General features: G+C 39.1%; 1 protein-coding gene across 12 annotated transcripts in view; it reads right to left on the bottom strand.

Annotated features, from left to right (window-relative positions):
• Positions 1 to 18378, bottom strand: part of TCF12 (transcription factor 12) — a 163527-nt gene that overhangs the window by 45908 nt on the left and 99241 nt on the right. For all 12 annotated transcript variants that reach the window (XM_027688713.1, XM_027688716.1, XM_027688711.1 and 9 more), the window contains 2 exons: positions 9958 to 10093; positions 6565 to 6617 (listed from right to left, as the gene is read on the bottom strand). In XM_027688713.1, coding sequence (XP_027544514.1) covers positions 6565 to 6617; positions 9958 to 10093 — 189 coding nt within the window. The remainder of the gene's footprint in view (positions 1 to 6564; positions 6618 to 9957; positions 10094 to 18378) is intronic.

Below are 18378 nucleotides of genomic sequence, written 5' to 3' on the forward strand. Positions count from 1 at the left end.
GGGAGTTGGGATTGCCCGGCCCCGGGAGTTGGGATTGCCCGGCCCCGATCCGTGCTTTCCCCGCTGGCGGCTCCTGCAGTTGTGCCATCGGCCTGCAGGGGGCCCCCGAGGCACAACGAGCGCCCGGCCCGAGCACCGACACCGGGTTTGTTCGGGATCGGGATCGGGGTCGGGGCGGCTCCGGGACCGCGGGTCCAATAACTCGGTGTCGGGGCAGCTCCTGCTCTATGGTGAACTTGCCACCGGCTGCCGCAAGAGAGGAGCCCCGAAGAGAAGATACAAGGACTCCCTGAAACAACATCTCAGCCTCGGGCATATTGATCACCATAACTGGTCTACTCTGGCCTCCAATCGGGAGGCCTGGAGACAGACCATTTATAACGCTGCTGATGCTTTTGAGAAAGCACCAGGATCACCCTTGAGGAGAAAAGACAACGCAGAAAGAATTGAGCCTTGCAGAATATACCCTCTAAGGAGTCTTTCTGCTGTGTCTTTTGCAACCGGACATGCCTGTCTCGTATTGGCCTTTTTAGCCACCAACGTGCTTGCAAGAAACGTGGGTAGAGCCCTTCCCAAATCTTCGTTGGCGAAGCCCGGCCATGGTGATGTCGGGGCAGCTCGGCAGGACCGCGGGTGCGAACGCGGGCAGGGAGCCGTGTCTCGGCTGTACCTCCTTGCATCGCTCCCCCCTGGAGCTGGAGCTGTGCTCCTCCAGCTCGCTGCTTGGCAGAACTGCTTTGCAAATGAAGCCCAGAGCTACCCAAAGCCAAATAGGCAACCCTTGTCATCCCCAGTTAGGAACCTACTGTTACCTTACAGAAAGAAAAACCACTAGCAACCAATCCTAGCTAGCCCTGCAAATGGAATGAAATCCCATAACTACCTCCCCAACACAAAACAACCTGCTTTCTTTATAAGCCCTGACGTCACATGAAACTTTGTGGCACTAAAATAGGTGGTAATTTAATTCCATTTTTTTTTTGCTTCCTTGCGTAAAGACACATCTACATCTGAAATTTCATTTAAAGACCACGCAATGCTTTAATTTCAGTGCCGTTCTGTTGGAAAAGCATTTGTTTTGGGTTTGTATTGCCCATTTCTGACTGATGGCCAGCTCCCAGGCAAAGACACCTGCCCCAATTCGGGCTGAGCAAGCAACCGAAGGGAAACCACTCACTTCAACAGCACAGAAAAGTCCAGCAACACAGCGTTCCTCACTACTTTCCCAGCTCACTTGAGGGATTAGAAAGTCTTCCCACCAAAGCCACAAGTATTATCAAGCAAAAGATATTAAGAAATAGTTTTCAAAAAAGCTTGTATCCTTATCTATTGTTATAAAACACCACACTAATTTGTGGCAATGCACACATTCATCTTTGAGGTAAAGCAGAAGTTGCAGAAATTCCATATAACTTCTGCCTAAACTATATGAGCTGCAATTCAGTCATGGGGTTTTTTTAGGTAACTTTTTCTAACTATGCACAAATTTAAGGATCTTCTATGCAAATCTACACTCTAAGAGCATCAAATGCACTGATTTTGATGTGTTGTGAACACTTAAAAAAAAAAGTATCTCCAGTAAATCCAAACAGAGAAATAATTTGACATCATTATATATCCCTCATATACGTATGTATATGCAGGATTTTCACTGAGAAGATCTCTCAATTAAGCAACCTTAAAATAGTTCACCACAGTCAGATGACAGGACAGTTAGGAAAAATGATCTGATTGCAACTTTTAAGAAAGCTGTTAAGAGAGGGTTACTCAAGCACCTTCACCCTAATTCAGTGAGAACTGGATCTGAACTCTCACAGCAGGACTTTGCAATGGACTGCTTAGTTTAATGACAGCTCAATGTTCTCCCATAGCAGGAAGCAGGTGGGATGCTATAATCTGTGGGTTTCAGATAGATTTCAAATAAAGGCCATGCTGAAAAAAACCCTATAATAACCTAACCAGAAAACCAGATCTTAATAAACATAAAATCTCAAACACTTTAACTTAGTTTGTAACATAATTTAGGGGTTGGATGTTTTACATATTTGCATTTTTTTCAGGCTCATAGATGAACATGGTGCTTAAAAAGCAATACAGAGCAAGCCCCTAAAAACCTTAACCCTTCAATCAAGTGACCAAAGAACAAGCAGAGAGGAGAGATGGAAGACTGAGTCATGAGGAAAAAATTGCAAGTTCTGTGTTGCATTATCCATAAGGATTTATTTACTCACTTTTGTTATTTAAAATTGCCTTCTAACACACAGCACAGCATCAGAGGCAAGGGTCAGGCAAGTTACTGCTGTCTTTGAGAGCTTTAGATACTAAAGACAAGTGACAGTTGAATGTATCACTTGACTGCACAAGGCAATTCAGAACAGATCTGAGCAGACTAAATGCTGCTTTTTACATTTGGGCACCATTTGTGGACAGTGGGAAAAGATCTTACCAAAAAAGTCTCACTAGAAAGTCATTTAAGCACAACATCACAGTCAGTTCAACATCACACTAAGTATCTATCCAGGATGCTCCAAAGTTTTTAGTCAGAGCCACAGACTTCATAAAAGTATTCCAAGGATGTTGCTCTACACCAGGCCACTTCAATACACATTGGAATTGCTAATATTGAGAATGACACTCTAAAGAAAATCCACTCTGTTAGTGAATGTTATATTATTTTGAACACAATCCAAGCATTGATCTCTCAAAAACTGTGTTCCACGTGATAATTAAGAAGATACTTCCCACTCCACCATTTCAAATAATCTCCTTTTACCCTTTGGGAGGAGTAGAGGAAGGAGAGAGCACAGAAGGGAGTAACATCTATTATTTTTCTTCTGGTACCATTGGTATCTTCATGTGACATGTCTTGAAATATCTCTAGAAGCTCAGTCTTAAAAGACTAGCAGGAAACTAAAAAGAAAAGTGCCTTAAGTGGGAGGTAGTTCTATGCATGCAAACCAAGTTTTCTGTATCTTTGCATCATAACTAATTATTGCAATAAATTAGCATTCATGAACTATACACATACTGTAGAGGGTGATATATGAGGAACCCCTATAATCGAACTACAAATTGTCTTAAATACATTGAAAAATATAAAATATAATGAGTTTGACTTTAGAAAGAGATCACTGGTATCAGAAAATATTACTTTGCCAATCTCTTATTAAATAAGTGCAATCTAAAGGTTAATATTAACTGATCATCTCAGGTACTATGGAAAGTCTAAAATACTTGAAATATTTATTAGAAATGGCACAAGATGGAAAATAAGCAGACAGTTGTGCCTGTGTGTCACAGTTCATCTTCTCTAACAAAAATCAGCAGATATGATGTATTTCAGGTTATTTCTCTGATATGAGACTAATTAAATGGCAAAAGAATGATGATGGATATTCACACTATTTTTTTTCAGTGATGACCTCACAAGAGCCACTGATTATGGTACTAATAATAAATATTAGTTTGAAATATTTTCTGACTCCACATGTAAATAGTACATTTCTGCTCACAGCCCATCCATTTTTGGATGGCAACCCCTGGGCATTGAGTGAGCCTTGTCTGTCTTCTCCCTCTGCAGACAGAGCAGCTCTTCAGAACCCTGGACACTCTGCTCCTCCTGACTCAGCCCCAGCTACAACTGGTTTCAAGTCACACGATGTTTTTGGTGTCTGGCTTAGTTCAGGTAAGTCCTACAATCAGAGAAATTCTCAGAAATATAACAGTTTTGAATCTCTGAAGACCATGTAACTCACTGAACAGCATCTCCCCCCTGCTATAATATAAACAGCATATCATAATCTTGCTGTTCTCTCAGACCTGGCTTGAAAAAAAAAATAAACCACTGATTTTTTAGTTTCTATCCTCCCCACAAGGCTTTAAATTTAGTAGTTGTAGTTCAACAAAAATGCTTGCATGTCAACATTCAAAATGTTTTGGGCAGTGAGTCACCACTTAGCAACTTACAACACAAAAACTTAAAAATGCATTTGCCTGGTACACTTAATTTTTACAGTAAAAGGACAAGTTCGGAATGAGTTGCATTCCAGAAAGTATCTAAACAATTCACCAGCACTTTTCTCTGTTTTTACTTTGGGCCCTGATAAGAACACATGAAAGAAGATAAACTTCAAAACAAGTAATTTCAGAAAGCACTATATAAAACCAAGAGAAAAAAGAAACAAACTAGAGGAAGGGTTGTTTGGTTTTTTAAAAATCGTTATTTCTTAAAAGATTGTATTAAATTACCGTTATCTAGGAAATTAAATTACTGCTGAGTATCCGTTGACATGGTAGCCCTATACTAACAAACACACTGCAGAAACCAGTATTTCAGAAACTGAAAAATTAAAAAATACAGATTTGTATAATAAAATTAACATCTTTCCTTTGACTTTTCATATTATAATTAAACCACTGTGCACTGTCTATTAGCTAAAGCAACTTCTGTCTTTCCCACAATACATTCCGATTTCCTACCAACATATATTTAAAATAAAGACTACACTTACAGAATTATCTACTCAATTTAAATTTCTTATGTGCTCAGTGAAATTTAGTTTTGTGTCATCTTCCAAATATGTAGTATCTCGGGTTTTTTTGAGGGGGGTAACACGTAATTTCCCTTCAAGGCTCTATTCAGCAGTGAAACACAGAGAAACGGTGCTTAAAACCTGCAGCATGGCAATCATTGATTATTCACAGTAACTGCACTTAATTGCACAGATTGGGACAATGTTAATACAAATAAAATCTCTCCGCATTTTATTGTCTCCACTCTTACAGAAGAATTAAATGAAAACCATTTGAAAAATACTGTTTGTTAGAATTAAAACCTTGTAAGAGGAATGACAGGAATCTTTCATTCTCCAAAATGATCTCTTTACCTGGGTGATGCTACTAAATATTAAACATGTAGTGTAAGCTTTATTACTGCCTAGAATTACAGTAATAAATTACACGAAAATTGCACTGCTATGTGTTTTAGCTTCTCTGACATTTTAAATACATTTTTGTTAATCTAGCAGAAATCATCTGCTAGACTGTAAAGCCACCCTACATAACACGCAACTGTTAAAATGTAAATTGCCAAACTATTTTTAGCTGCTGCTGAAGGGGGAAAAAAAAAAAAAAAAAAAAGGAAGGGGGGGAAAAGAAGAATATTCCTGGCCTCGGGAATAATGATTTGAGGCATTGTGTTCATTTTGTTTATCAAGCAGCTATTCAGCCTCTAGTGGGGCCCAAGTGCTTATGCAAGCAAAAGCTTTTAAGAGTGCCTGCAGCTGCAATCCTGGCTTCCAGGTAGGCTGCAGGTTCAGAGCACAGCTGCCCCAGGCTATCTATACTATCTCAGCTCCATCTGGAAGTACGGTTAATACAGGATTTCAGATCCCACTTTCTGTCTGTATCATCGTGAGCAGGGGGAGGGAGAAGGGAAAGAGAGGGAGGAGAGAACAGGGGAGATGCAAGGACTAGGAGACACCATCCCTACTTCAGGCTCCGCACAGAATAAAAAGCTCAGCCCCATTTTGCTCCCACTATATTAGGGTTGCCTGTGCAGTGTGCTCTATTCAGCCTATCCGGCTTTGAGTTATGACTCATCCAAGTGCACCTGCGCCCATGTGTTAAGTACTGCCAAATAAAAGCCCAACATCCATTTACACAACAAAGAGATGTATCCCGCAAGGCAGCCGAGCTTCCCCCTCCCCTCCTGTTTGTTCTGAGCGGGGGAAAAAATAATTCTGTCCTTCACTTCACTGGGGATTTTTCACTTCACGTGGATTTTTAAATGCAGATTCATTTATAAACAATTTTCTTCCTTTTAAGAATAAAGCATATTTAATACCACAAAACACCCCTATAGCATTAGATTATCACAGCCATTAATGATTTTTTCCACCAAAACCCTTCCAACCTTTTTTATCAAAGCCCTTTATTCTCGAAGGATAAATTTTCAAGCAAAGAGGGATCAACAAACTAGTTGCTTGAAAGCTTTCCTGATGCTAGGCTGAAGTTAGGAAAGGCTTAATGAAGGCTTTAAAATCCACCAGGGCTTCACAATGAACATCTGACTCGGTGATTTATGCATATTAATAACCTCAGTCCTACTGAGGCAAGCTGAGCTGTACATGTCCTCCGAATCTTAATGTCTTCAGCTCCACTGGGATTATTACAAATGTAAATTTCTAAGATTCTCAGCTATTAATCTCTGTCTGTCCTCCTGTTCAGCAACATAATGACTAATTAAACATCAAAAGACCTGTACAGGAGATCTTCTTTGACAGCTCCTGGCCCAGCTCTCTTCCCAAGAGAGGAATTCAAATGACAGGGACAAGTGGGTAGGAGCATATGAGCGAGCTACAAATCACTGCTAGGAAATCTAAAAATTCCACATCAAATGTGTATTTAGTCCTGCAGAACCACTCCCAATTACCCAGCCTAGCTGGTCGTGTCCAGCACACAGCCTTCCTAGAGCTGGAGTTAAGGCATTTGTTTGGATGGCAGGTAAAGAGAGCCCAATTTGAACCCAATTTTTTTACTATAAGTAAAAAAAGTAGTACTTACAGAAGAAGGCAAACCAGGGGGCACCTTTCTTACTTTCTTTGTCTGTAGAGGATCTGTACACAGAAAAATAAGGTTTCATCAGGTATCTACATTATAGGTGAAAAAGAATAAATAGCCACACTGTACAGTTTTTTCTTTCCATGATGAATTTATTTTCCAATTTCATACATTTTTTCTTCTCTGTCAATGAGATTTGTCTTTCACATCAATACAAATACAATACAACATACCCATGTTCCTCTCTAAAATAAAGCTTTGCTGAACAGTTACTTTCAATTCTTTCCATAAGGACAGCAGTTGATTCCTAAGAACAGTAACACTGATCACCTCACACACTTGCTAAGAAACAGAATACGGTTTTGAGATATACAGAGAGGAAAATGAGACTGACTAGCAAGAGAAATGCTTTCTTTTCTGCCCTTCATAGTAAAGACAGAACTATCAGAAAGGAATTTCACACATTAAAGTATGACAAACTCTAAAAATACTAACATGATGTAAATTTTATAGCTTTTAGACTATACCAAGGTTGTAAATAATCAGCCAATCTAATGACCTAATTATTTTCTTTAAGTAGTAAAGGCAATACAACTCAAATTTGCACGTAATAGTAAAGTTGGAGGCATGATAGCTGCTTCTTTCTCCCAACAGCTCTTTTAACACCACAAAAGTACCCGGGGTGATGACCCTTCCCCTCAAGGGTAGGTCCTCACACCCAGCAATTCACTGCCTAAATCAAGAACCTGAACCAGTTTAATCAGCTGCTAATAAAATCAATCTGAAAAGTAGGCCTGCAAATTAACTGATGTTTTGAAGAGGAGTATCTGGCAAGATTACCAGTTCTACAGTTGATCAATTGAGTCTTCAATTAAAATACAAAATTCCTATTTTTCTATTTTCATCCAGAACATATGACAAGATAAAGGTGAGATAAGGTGAAATATCTGCTGGCTGTCTTTACTTTGATCATTTCCCATAGAGCACACTCAAAAAGAAAAGAAAAGGACTTCTGGAAGAGATATTTCCATTGCATTGAAAGTGTCACCTGGAGAGAACACTGGTTGGTTTCAATGCAATTTAGTATGGAATTTAATGAGAGCTTGTTATAATCCTGTCAGACAACTCCTTCTTGGGGATAAAATGGCCATAATTTGATTTTGTTTTAAATTCTCAGGCAGCAGGTTTGTAAAACTTAACTAGTCCATTAAAAATAAAAAAAAATCACACATATTTTCTGAAGCCATTGGAAAAAACGACCTGAGATAAAAGTGTGCTTCCTCCTCCTGACATTCCTGGAAAAACATTTCCAAACATTTGTAACCACCACCAGCCATATCCCAGGTTACAACCCCCAGATTCAACCATGACAGAAGGAGGAATTTCACACTGTTACCAGTTTGAACAGCTTTATACCCCTTGAGCTTCTCTTTTGAAGAAAAAACTAAATAATACTACTCTGAAAACACCACACTTCATTTTCTTTAATATCTGGAAAGTACCAAGCTCCACATAGTTTGCACAAAAAACTGAGTCACATATTCAAGTATATGTTAGAAATCAGAGTATATTTTTCAGGACTCCCTTCACACCATGACCTTTCTGCACATGTCATGAGCACTCTCTGCCCAACACCCAAATCATGTCTAACAGACCCCCTGTTACTCAAAACCATAGCAGGTCACTATAATGAGCAGTTTTTCACTAGAACTGATTTAACATGGGCTAAAACATCATCATCATGTTAAAATCCAGCTGTTTCCTATTCAAGCTCAAACACCCTTTCAAGCAGTAAACGACTTCACTGAACTTTCCTAAGATGTGAAGAACTGCTGTGTTTGTTCTCATATTCTGAGCAACATGAATCCTCACAACCACGTTCATAAAGACAGACAGCCCCAAGTTAAATGGTGGTTGAGCTGACAGCAAGGTAAAAAGTTACACAGAGATGGTATTTTAAAATACATATATACACACACATAATAGAAGAGGAAATGGCCTCAAGTTGCCTTTCCCAAGGAAGGTTTAGATTTGGTGTTAGGAAAAATTTCTTCATTGAAAGGGTTGTCAGGCCCTGGAACAGCCTGTCCAGGAAGGAGTGGAGCCACCATCCCTGGAGGGATTTAAAAGATATGTAGATGTGGCACCTGGGGACATGGTTTAATAGTGGGCTGGGCAGTGCTGGGTCAATGAGTGGACTCAATGGTCTTAGAGGTCTTTTTCAACATAAATGATTGGATGATTCTAGGATATATTTTTATAATTTAAGATTTAACAAACCATTTCAAGCATGTTCAGGACTATTTTAGTGCCCAAGAAGTTTGCAATTCTAGTTAATAATAAAGTTACTTTGGAGAAGCAATTTGCATTTGATTAAAATCTTATTTGGGGTAAAGTATGGTTTGAGTTACATGGTTCCAACAAGAAAGATTTTTATTATAGAATAGAAGTGCTATACAGAATGAGAGGCATTAAAAACTCAAACATATAACTAAAGAAATCCTAATGACCTATCATACTAAGACTGAAATATATGGCAACTAGAATATAAGGTTATATAACTATATAACCAGATATATAACTATATAACCACACTACATGGTAAATTAGAATATAAGGTTACAGTCTCTCTTTTTTTTACCAAAAATATTTTTTCTAATTTACACACCAATTATTCACAACAGTCTGACATCAGAAACTACAGAACATCTGGCTCGTTCTTGATTCTCTGATTCAACAGAATTAGAAGGCTATAGAATATTACCACTGTCTATGACCGAGTATGAAAATTCCACTCACCTCTAAATATCCCCCAAATAAAATACTAATAACTGTCATAAGATCATAACAATTTTTAAGCAAGTTGCTGCCTGCATATTTTCCAAGGTAGTTTGATTTTAGGATAAGCTACTAGTCTCCAATTGCTAAGATCTTTAAAGGCATGTTGAACCAATTACAATGAACTATATATTGCCCTGAATAAAGTTACTTTTAGCATATAAAAGGATAATTGTTTCCCCTTTGTGTCCTTCCCCTACTAACTAATGGTAATGACCTCGGGGTCAGGCATTTCCAGGAGTTAATGATGGCACGGGTTAAGGGCACTCAGCTGGTCATCAGCTCCTATCCATCTGTCATTATTGCTTTTGCAATTAAGGATTTTATTAGAGTTTCTTGTTTGTTTTGTAAGCCATACTGACCAGTGTTGAATCCAAGCTAGTGTCTCAGAGAAAATGTTGATAATTCTAGTTTTTCCTCTTACAGAGCAGTTTGCTGTAATTTCAATTGCTCCACCCAGAGCAATCTGCAGTATATAAAATCAACTGTCAAAGGAAATAACGAAGTCTGCAGAAAAGCATCATGAACAAGAGTTTAAACCCTGTCTGTGTTACCTACCAAGAGCTGAGGAGTCATGCAGTGGCCTTCGGCGCTGATTTGTGCCAGAGAAGGGGTAGTAGGGTGTTCCAGGTTTTCCAGAGGATGACAGCTGACCTGGACTTCCCAGCCCCATGTCGGACCGAAGCAGACTAGACTGCAAAAATACAGAGAGAAAAGTCAAATCAAGCTTTATAACAACTCAGCTGTTGACATACCAGGCTAACAAACTATTAACCACACATACTGCTCTTGGCATTTATAGGAATTTACTGGGCTTTCAGTGAACGTTTTTAACTTCAAAAAAAAGTTGACTTTTTTAAATGGGTGTTCAGAGAGTAGTTCAGAAAGAGCAGCAAGTTTGGCTGTGAGCCTCCAAAAAGCCATAACCATTTCAGTTGAAACCATCTGAAAGAATCAATTCATATTTAAATTTTAAACAAAAATCGTAATACTTTGTTTAGTTTGCAATGTAACACCTCTTCTATTACACAATATAAACATAATTGATAAAAACTGCGAAGAGTTTATAGTGTGACATTAGGTTTTAGCACATACTTAGAAATCCAGACTTATATTACATTCATAAAAACATGGAATAGAACGGTCCAAAAAATACCAAATGCAGACAAAAGAGATAAGAGAGTAGGTTAATGAACAGAACATGAAAAATTATGATATTTTAAAAACTTGCAACTAACAATGTAATTGAACCCTACCTCTTTTGTTCCCTTTGCATGCAATAAATACAAAAACATTCTAAACACTTACAAATGCACTATACATTGCTTAACCTCACATTATTTGGATTTCCTCTGTGAAACTGAAATGAATGTTGGTGATTTAGGAGAACACAGTTTTTCCACAGTTGATGCTGTGCTGAGCATTGTTTTAGTCCGAAAATCCTGACTTGGAGTGAAACCCACGGAACTGTTTGTATAAAAAACATTTGTACCAGGTGGCAAAAACGTGTTCACTGCACTTCACCCCTGGCAGTTGAATGCAGCTTTCCCATGGAGCTGCAGCCACTCTGCACTGCACACACCTTTAATGTTTGCCAAATGGGACAGTGTTGGACCACCATGGACCCAGCAGCCTTCAGAGGGCAAGAGATTTGATTTCTTCATCCATGGTCATTCCACAGAGCAGTGTTCCCATCCCAGAGGGGCCCAGCAGGGCTGTGGGATGGCAGGACAACAGGGCTGTTCTTCTCACATCCATCTGCACTGACATTTCATTGTCAGGGGATGCTAAGACACAAACTCTTGACTGCAGTAACTTTTATTTTGTTAACCAAAAGCCACCCCAGTTAAAGTTTCTCCTTCAGCCCCACTGTTCCCAAGCCAACATTCCTCCTCCCCACTCCCAACAAGGAGCCCTCAGGTTCCCAAGGCTGTCACCAAGTGCACTTTGGGCTGGATTATGGCAGGAACTGCTCCAGTGCTGTTTGCCCTCCAGGACTAGAGCAGCTCACTGGAACAGGGGCACAGGCCATTGCTCCTGCCTCTCCTCTCCTTTCCTTCTGAGGCCTAATTCCCTAATTCATAAACAAATGTACTTCTTGGATTACATTCTATCTTTCAAGCTGGCTCTTTCGGTGTGATGACTTGTGAAAGGTGAGACTAACTCAGCTCTCAGGAAGGTACTAAAACCCTTCTACCTTGCAATGCAGTGGGATTAACAGAAAAATCCAGAGTTCATACAGAGTTACAAAATACATACATAAAATAAGCATTTTTCCAGATAAACGGTTTTGCATCATATCACTACTGAAATGTCTTTTACTTGTTTGATGACTAATATGAGCATGAGAAATCTCATATTCTAATTGAATAGAGTGGGATGTGAAAGAGTCACCCCACTACAAACTAAAGGAGGGCCCAAAAGTGTTAACTATTTCACACAAAAGTTTGAAGATCAAAGTTAATTATTAAAAATGTTAAAGCAAATAAATAGCTTCCTCTCAGCTCAATTTTTTCACTGTTATTCTTACCACAAAACAGCCTTTGAATCGGAATTGTTAACGTAAAACTCATTCTGAAATGAGATACTCTGACAGGGAGTGACAAAAGTATACAGCAAATGCATGGAAGGGGAAATCTGATTGCAGTCTGTTTCAAGATTTGCTAATTTTGCCTCTGTCAAATAGTTAAGATTTTATTGTTTTGCAGAAAACATCAAGAACATCAGAATATTTGGCTTACCCAGTATAAATCTGAATTTAGCAAAGATATTATTCTAAACATTTATTACAGCCCCAGTGGTGAACACTGTGCAGGAAACCTGGGCAATGTTTTGTGAAGAGCAGCTCCTCCAAACCAGCACTGCCCAAAAGAAGTGAAACCAGTTCTGCACTCGGCTCAAGACCTGACATTCCTGACCAGGAGTACCAGGACTGAAGGAAAGTTTCTTTACCTGTGGGTCAGGGAGGCACTACTGTGATAGTTGGCACTTCAGGTAGCTGATGCCAGGTCCCAGTCCCAGAGCCCAGCACTGCTGGGGCTGGCACAGACCTCTGCAGTGGGATGGTCAGAGCTGCTGTCAAACACCATCAGGAGCTGTGGCCCATTCACACCAAAGACAACCCTCCCTGCTACCCCCCAGCACCTCCTCCTGATCCTTGGCAGGGATTTTGGAAGTGCAATGGGATCCATACAGATGCCTCCGAAAAAAGGGATGCGAGGGTTCTTAGTTCCTCTGTTCCCCTGTTCATTAGGAGAGGAGGGAGAGATTACCAGAAAAAACAAAAGAACCAATCAACCAAAAATCCAACAAACCCATCAGTAGAAACTTTTAAATTCATTTCCACAAAGTCATTCCAAAAGGCAAGGATCTATATCTTTTCTAGACCTGAACTCCAACCTTTACTCCATGACATTTGCCACTCTTGCTCTCGTCCTAAGCATTCCAGTTCAGGACATTTTCACTGGGCCCTGAATTTCAAAGCAGGCTGGCTACTACAACAGCATAAACTTGGTGTATAAGTAATATAATACATACCCAGTAAATCTCAAGATGTGCAGCAGACTCTAAAGAAGTTTTCTGATCTATACTGTGTTTGGGTAAGAATGTTTTATTAAAAAAAAAAAAGATTAAAAAAACCCAAACAACACAAAACTACAATGCTCTTCTACCATTTATACAATCAAATGAGGCATCTGTTTAAAATTTTATAATTGTTCCTCAGTCTTCCAAAACAATATAAAAGTAGATGTCATTAGTTCAGCTCATTGATTTTTCTGCCCGTTTGAACCAATTCAGAAGCAATATTGATTAGGACTGATCCTTTCCTAAGGGCACCTGATAAAGAAAGGAATACAAAAGTACCACTGAGGATAGCAAAAAAGCTTTGTATTATCAGCATCAGGCTTCTCCTGCCTAAGTGCCCCAGGTCCCTGCACAAGGCAGATCACTTACATATGTAGTTTGCAGCGTTCTCCACAGAGAACCTTCCCACTCACTCTGAACCTCATCTGCCAAGCACGGATCCAATTACTAAGGAATAATCAATGACTGGTTATTCTCCTGAACGCTGTCGAGTCCTTGTCTGTATTACTGTTGTAAATAAACAGGCATCAGCCGTCAAAATTTGCCTCTTTGGATTTTATAATGCATATTGCTGTCTTCAAGAAGTTATTTAAAGCAATATTTTCCCTAAGGAATGAGTGTTCGACAACCAACTTTAAAAAAAATTAATAAAAGAAAAAAAGGGTTTTATTACAGTCAACTAAGAGTGCAGCAAGCCTGATTCCAAAGAGAACAGAGTAAAAGAGGTAAATATGACTGCTTTACTTTTCAGATTTATTCCTTTTAGGGAAACCAAGGAACAGTTTTGACAGCCTCAGGGAAAATGGCCTAGCCTGACCCAAATAGGAAAGGCTTTCACAGGGGCCACTATCCCAGCAAATGCTTTAAAGGGATCACTTTCCTAAAGAGTATTTTCATAAAAATTAAACTCAGAAGAGTCATCTATTCAAGCATTGCCAGGGTGAGGTGGGTGAAAAAGAATCATATCTCGTGTGAGGGGTGTATTTATGCACCTTTGTCACAGCAAACAAGTAACTTTGCATGGCAGCTGCACTTTGGTGCAGGCAGAGGCAGCTTCCATTCAAACTAACAAGCCAATCAACCTCATGCTTATACCAAAATTATATGCCTGAGATAAAAAAAGCTCCTCAGTCGACTTATTTTAAAAAGGTTTTTAAAGTGATTCTTTCGAAGAATTTAAGAATAAAAGTAAAAGAGAGTTTGACTAATTTGGAAGTTTTCTTTTCCCCGGGCCAACTCTATGAATCTTGAGATACAATTTGATGCCAAAACACTGCTCTGCCTTCAATGAACTTCTAGGACACCAGCCAGCAGAACTCTAATATGTTGGTAAACATTTCTTTAATTTTCTTACTTTGATATAAAAAAAAAAATGTGGACAAGTAAAGGCCTACAGATGTCCTTATGTAATATTCCTTGCAGCTCTCTGGCCTTTAGGGTATATGTAGAGAGGAAAGCCAAGCCATCGTGCAAAATACACAAAGTTTTAACAAAACCACTCCATACACTACACATAGAAAGCTTCACCTTTTCAAAAATGTATTTGCTACATCAGTCAGCCTTGTGCTTCTTGGTCTAAATCTTGTTCACATGCTTTTTTTAAACACAAACATTGGCAAACGCTATAAGAACTCAGATTTTCCTCGTGCAGCCATAGCCAAACTATGCAATAGTTTCATCCAAATACAACTGTGCGCCTTTACATTATTCATTATTTTCTATCAAAAGAATAATATGGTTGAGAATAAAAGCATTAGCCCATTATATGCAACTGATTATGACAGGCCCATTATGCTGGCATAATAAGGCAGGCTGCTTTGGCAGTGAAATGAGAGCTGCAACCTACCAACTGCAAACTTAGATCTTGAAATCCTCTCCCCAACAGTCAAACAGATTCAGCTAGATTTTATTTTTCCTGTTTTTTTTCATTACCTTCCTTTTCATAAAGTTTATGCTTTGAGTCCTAGCAGTCAAGCTGTCCCTGTTTAAAGCAGAAAAACTGTCTAAAGATTAAAAAAAAACCCAACAGAGAGTTTAGTTAAAAATTGGGAGCTTGGATACTTTACTTTTACAAAATAATGCAATGCAACACCACCCATCTCAATCAGATCCCTCCATTATCCCACCACAGCCACTGACAAACTCACTGGGCATTTCTGTGTCTCTCAGAACCTCACAGAGCAGATGGCAAGTGCATTCCTTGCCTTACTGTACACTTGAAATGGTGCCCTGGGTAGAGCCCAGATTTCATGTCCATGTCCTTTCACTCAGGGAGCTGTTTGGATGTCTTAGAGCACGTCTATAATGTGTCTCTAATTGCCTTACAGGAAAATTTGCATAAGACAATTTAAAAGAATGTAACAAAACGGAAAAGTCAAACTCTGCTAAACTTGCAAAATCGCACAGCTAAGTTGTGTATTTTGCTACTGTGTTTCCAAAGGAAAAATCTAGCACAAAATTAAAACATTCACAAGTAATTGCTCTGTGAGATCCTGGTACAGCACAGAGGTTTGGGCTGCAAAAATACCATTCACTCGAGTTCCACGTCATGCAGTTTAAGCCAAAAATATAACTAAGATATAAAGTGTTCCATTTCACTTTACTCAAGTCTCCAATCTTTGGAAACTGTAATGAATATGCACAAAATAGGAGCTGGATTTGGAAAAACACTGACATATGATGTAAATTCATTTTAAATTTAAATTTTAGAGATATGTTTGCAATTATCAGCATGTTGTTAAAGAATCTCATCCTGAGAATATCATCAAATAGTAATGTGAAATACAGTGTTACCATTTTGAGAACAAAGGGACTCTGAATGAGTAATCAATAGCAACTGGCAGAAAATGAGGCATTAATTATGATCCTCTCTAGTGTTTTGTCTCAAAAAAGGTTTCATTAAATATATTGTGCTAACCTGTACATCTTCAAGCCATTACCAATAGATTTGATCAAATACATTTTTGGACTGTTTCTGGAGGAGGAAAATATCAGAATCGGAAAAACCAAAACAACATCTAAAGTATTATATGATAACTTGAGCTTTTTTTCTTGATCAATTTAAAGGAAATGAGGGGCTGCTAATAAAACATCTCAGGAGAGGATCATCTAACAACATGTTGATAATTGCAAACATATTCCTCATTTAAAAAAAAATACTTAGATCTTACAATCTCAATGTAGTCTCTCGAAAATTTAATTATCATCTCCTATACCTAAAGTATCATGCAGGTTTGAGAAGATAATGACAGTCATCCATCAACTGCATCCTGCCAGTGTAATCAGGCTAATCTAGCTCCCTGGATTAAAAACCAGCTACCTAGGGTACTAAATACTGAAGTGATGCAACATCATAAACAAAATAACATTTAGTTTTACTGTCTTTCCGATTATTGTTAACACTGATGAATATCAAGTTATCAATATATTCTCTTCTTCCAAAGCTTTTCCAGATCACCATGAGCTGCTTATTCATGTGTGTACTAAGCAGAATCTGCTACTATGGCAAATTCTGTTTATATGTAAATACACTGGGACTGAGCACAGGGGCAGGAGAGAGAAGAAAGAAGTTTATTCAGAATTACATATATGGGGTTTTTTAAGCAGTGAGAAAAGATAAATGCGAAGGGAAGGAAACATTTTCTATTCTTTCTCCATCTAAAGGGTTTTAAAGCACCTGATTAACGCATATATTTTGAAGAGTCCCTTCCTTCTCCTCTGCAATACTGGCTTCCCTGCACTGACGGTGCCTATTGGCAGGACTACAAATTCTGTTTTACGCTTCTAAAGCAGCCCCCTGCTGCTGTTGGTGTCCAATCCCGGAGGTTGTGCTGGCTCAGCTTGTCTCCGTTCATCCCCCCGGGCAAGGTATTTTCGCCTTGCTGCCTGAATTGGAGGAAGGCATTACTAAGCATTGTGATTACAGGTCAGCCACCCCTCCCTCTGCCTTTGAATCTTCTCGCTACATTATGAAAACAGTAATTTGAACAGCTTCCTTACTGTGATGATACAAAAGCAGGTTTTCAGAGAACTCCAAAATGTAGAAGAGAAGCTGCTGAGGGCTTATTCATCTACTTTTTAATTTTTTTGGGACCAGCCTCGCAGCTTTTCTCTATGATTTCAAGATATAAGCGTGAGGAGTCAACATTATAATAAAAGACTTCACACTAAATCTTATTTACAGAAGTCAGACTACAAAGGATGCTGTAAAACTCAAACTATCCTTGCATCTGTTTCTCCCTCTGCATCTTCAGCAAAATGATTTAAAAATATTTCAGACCATTGGTAGAATGTTTCATGTATACAGCACTAGGAGTTGTACATCTCTCCCACACAACCAAGAGAAAAATCTCTCTTGCTCTTAAGCAGCAAGTCAGAAAATGTGTAACATGATGAGGGTTCATTAATATAGCAACCAGATAATTGTTAGGACTTAACATGGAGGGCCCATATGTTTTCACATATGATCAAGTGAGAGCTCAGTTCAATACCAGGGTGCCAAGAAATGGACAGACACGCCAAGGAAGTATCTTAGGCTGCAATCCTATCCCCCTAATAAATGTTATCCTTCTCTCCCTGCTCTTCAGAAACCTGTGCCATCAGGAACACTAGCATCTTGAAAAACACTCCACAACACAACTGAAATTAAAGCAAGTTGGATGGTTTAGCTCCACAAAAGAGGAATCAAAATTGTGCTTCTTTCCATCCCTGACTGTCTGCCTGGAGTCCCTCCCAGCCCATCCCAGGAAGCAAAATAGCAGGTTGCCTACAACACTCATCTCCTCCTTCCCAGTTCTACTCATGGCCTGTATTCTTTTGGAGAGCAGCTATCTGTGCAGAGGTGAAGTTCAGGAAGGAACTTCATCTCCTATGAGGAGAGGAGTAAGAGAGGAAGGTAAATGGGGGCTTAGCATACTAGAGTAGTTACAGACAAAAGGAATAAACACTTCAAGAAAATCCAAAGGGCAATCCAGCTCATTCAGACAGACAGGCACGGCTGGGAGGGCAGAACTGAGCTAATATTTTCCCCATCCTCCACTAATACCATAAATTTGTAACTGAGAAGCACCCAGCTCTGAGGCAGTCAGATTAGCTGGACACAAATAGTAATTCACCACAGAAATTATATCTGCACTCCATGGTGTAACATGCTTTTTACTTCCTCAGGCAGCAGTGTGCAAGATACTGCATACTGATTTACAGGATATTCATAACCTTGAGTACAACTAAACACAATCAAAAAATAAAGGTGGCGAGAAAATTTGCCAAACCTAAACAGCGTGAGAAAGAAGGGCAAAGACAAGAAACAGTTTGTCTGGTAAGACATTCAAAATGATTCCTTGCAGAACTGCTCCCCCTTTATAAATAGCATCCCTCCTCCAACTAGAACGAATT

This window comes from Neopelma chrysocephalum, unplaced genomic scaffold (genome assembly GCF_003984885.1).
Source record: "Neopelma chrysocephalum unplaced genomic scaffold, ASM398488v2 Primary Assembly neopelma1_75, whole genome shotgun sequence".
Taxonomy (NCBI): domain Eukaryota; kingdom Metazoa; phylum Chordata; class Aves; order Passeriformes; family Pipridae; genus Neopelma; species Neopelma chrysocephalum.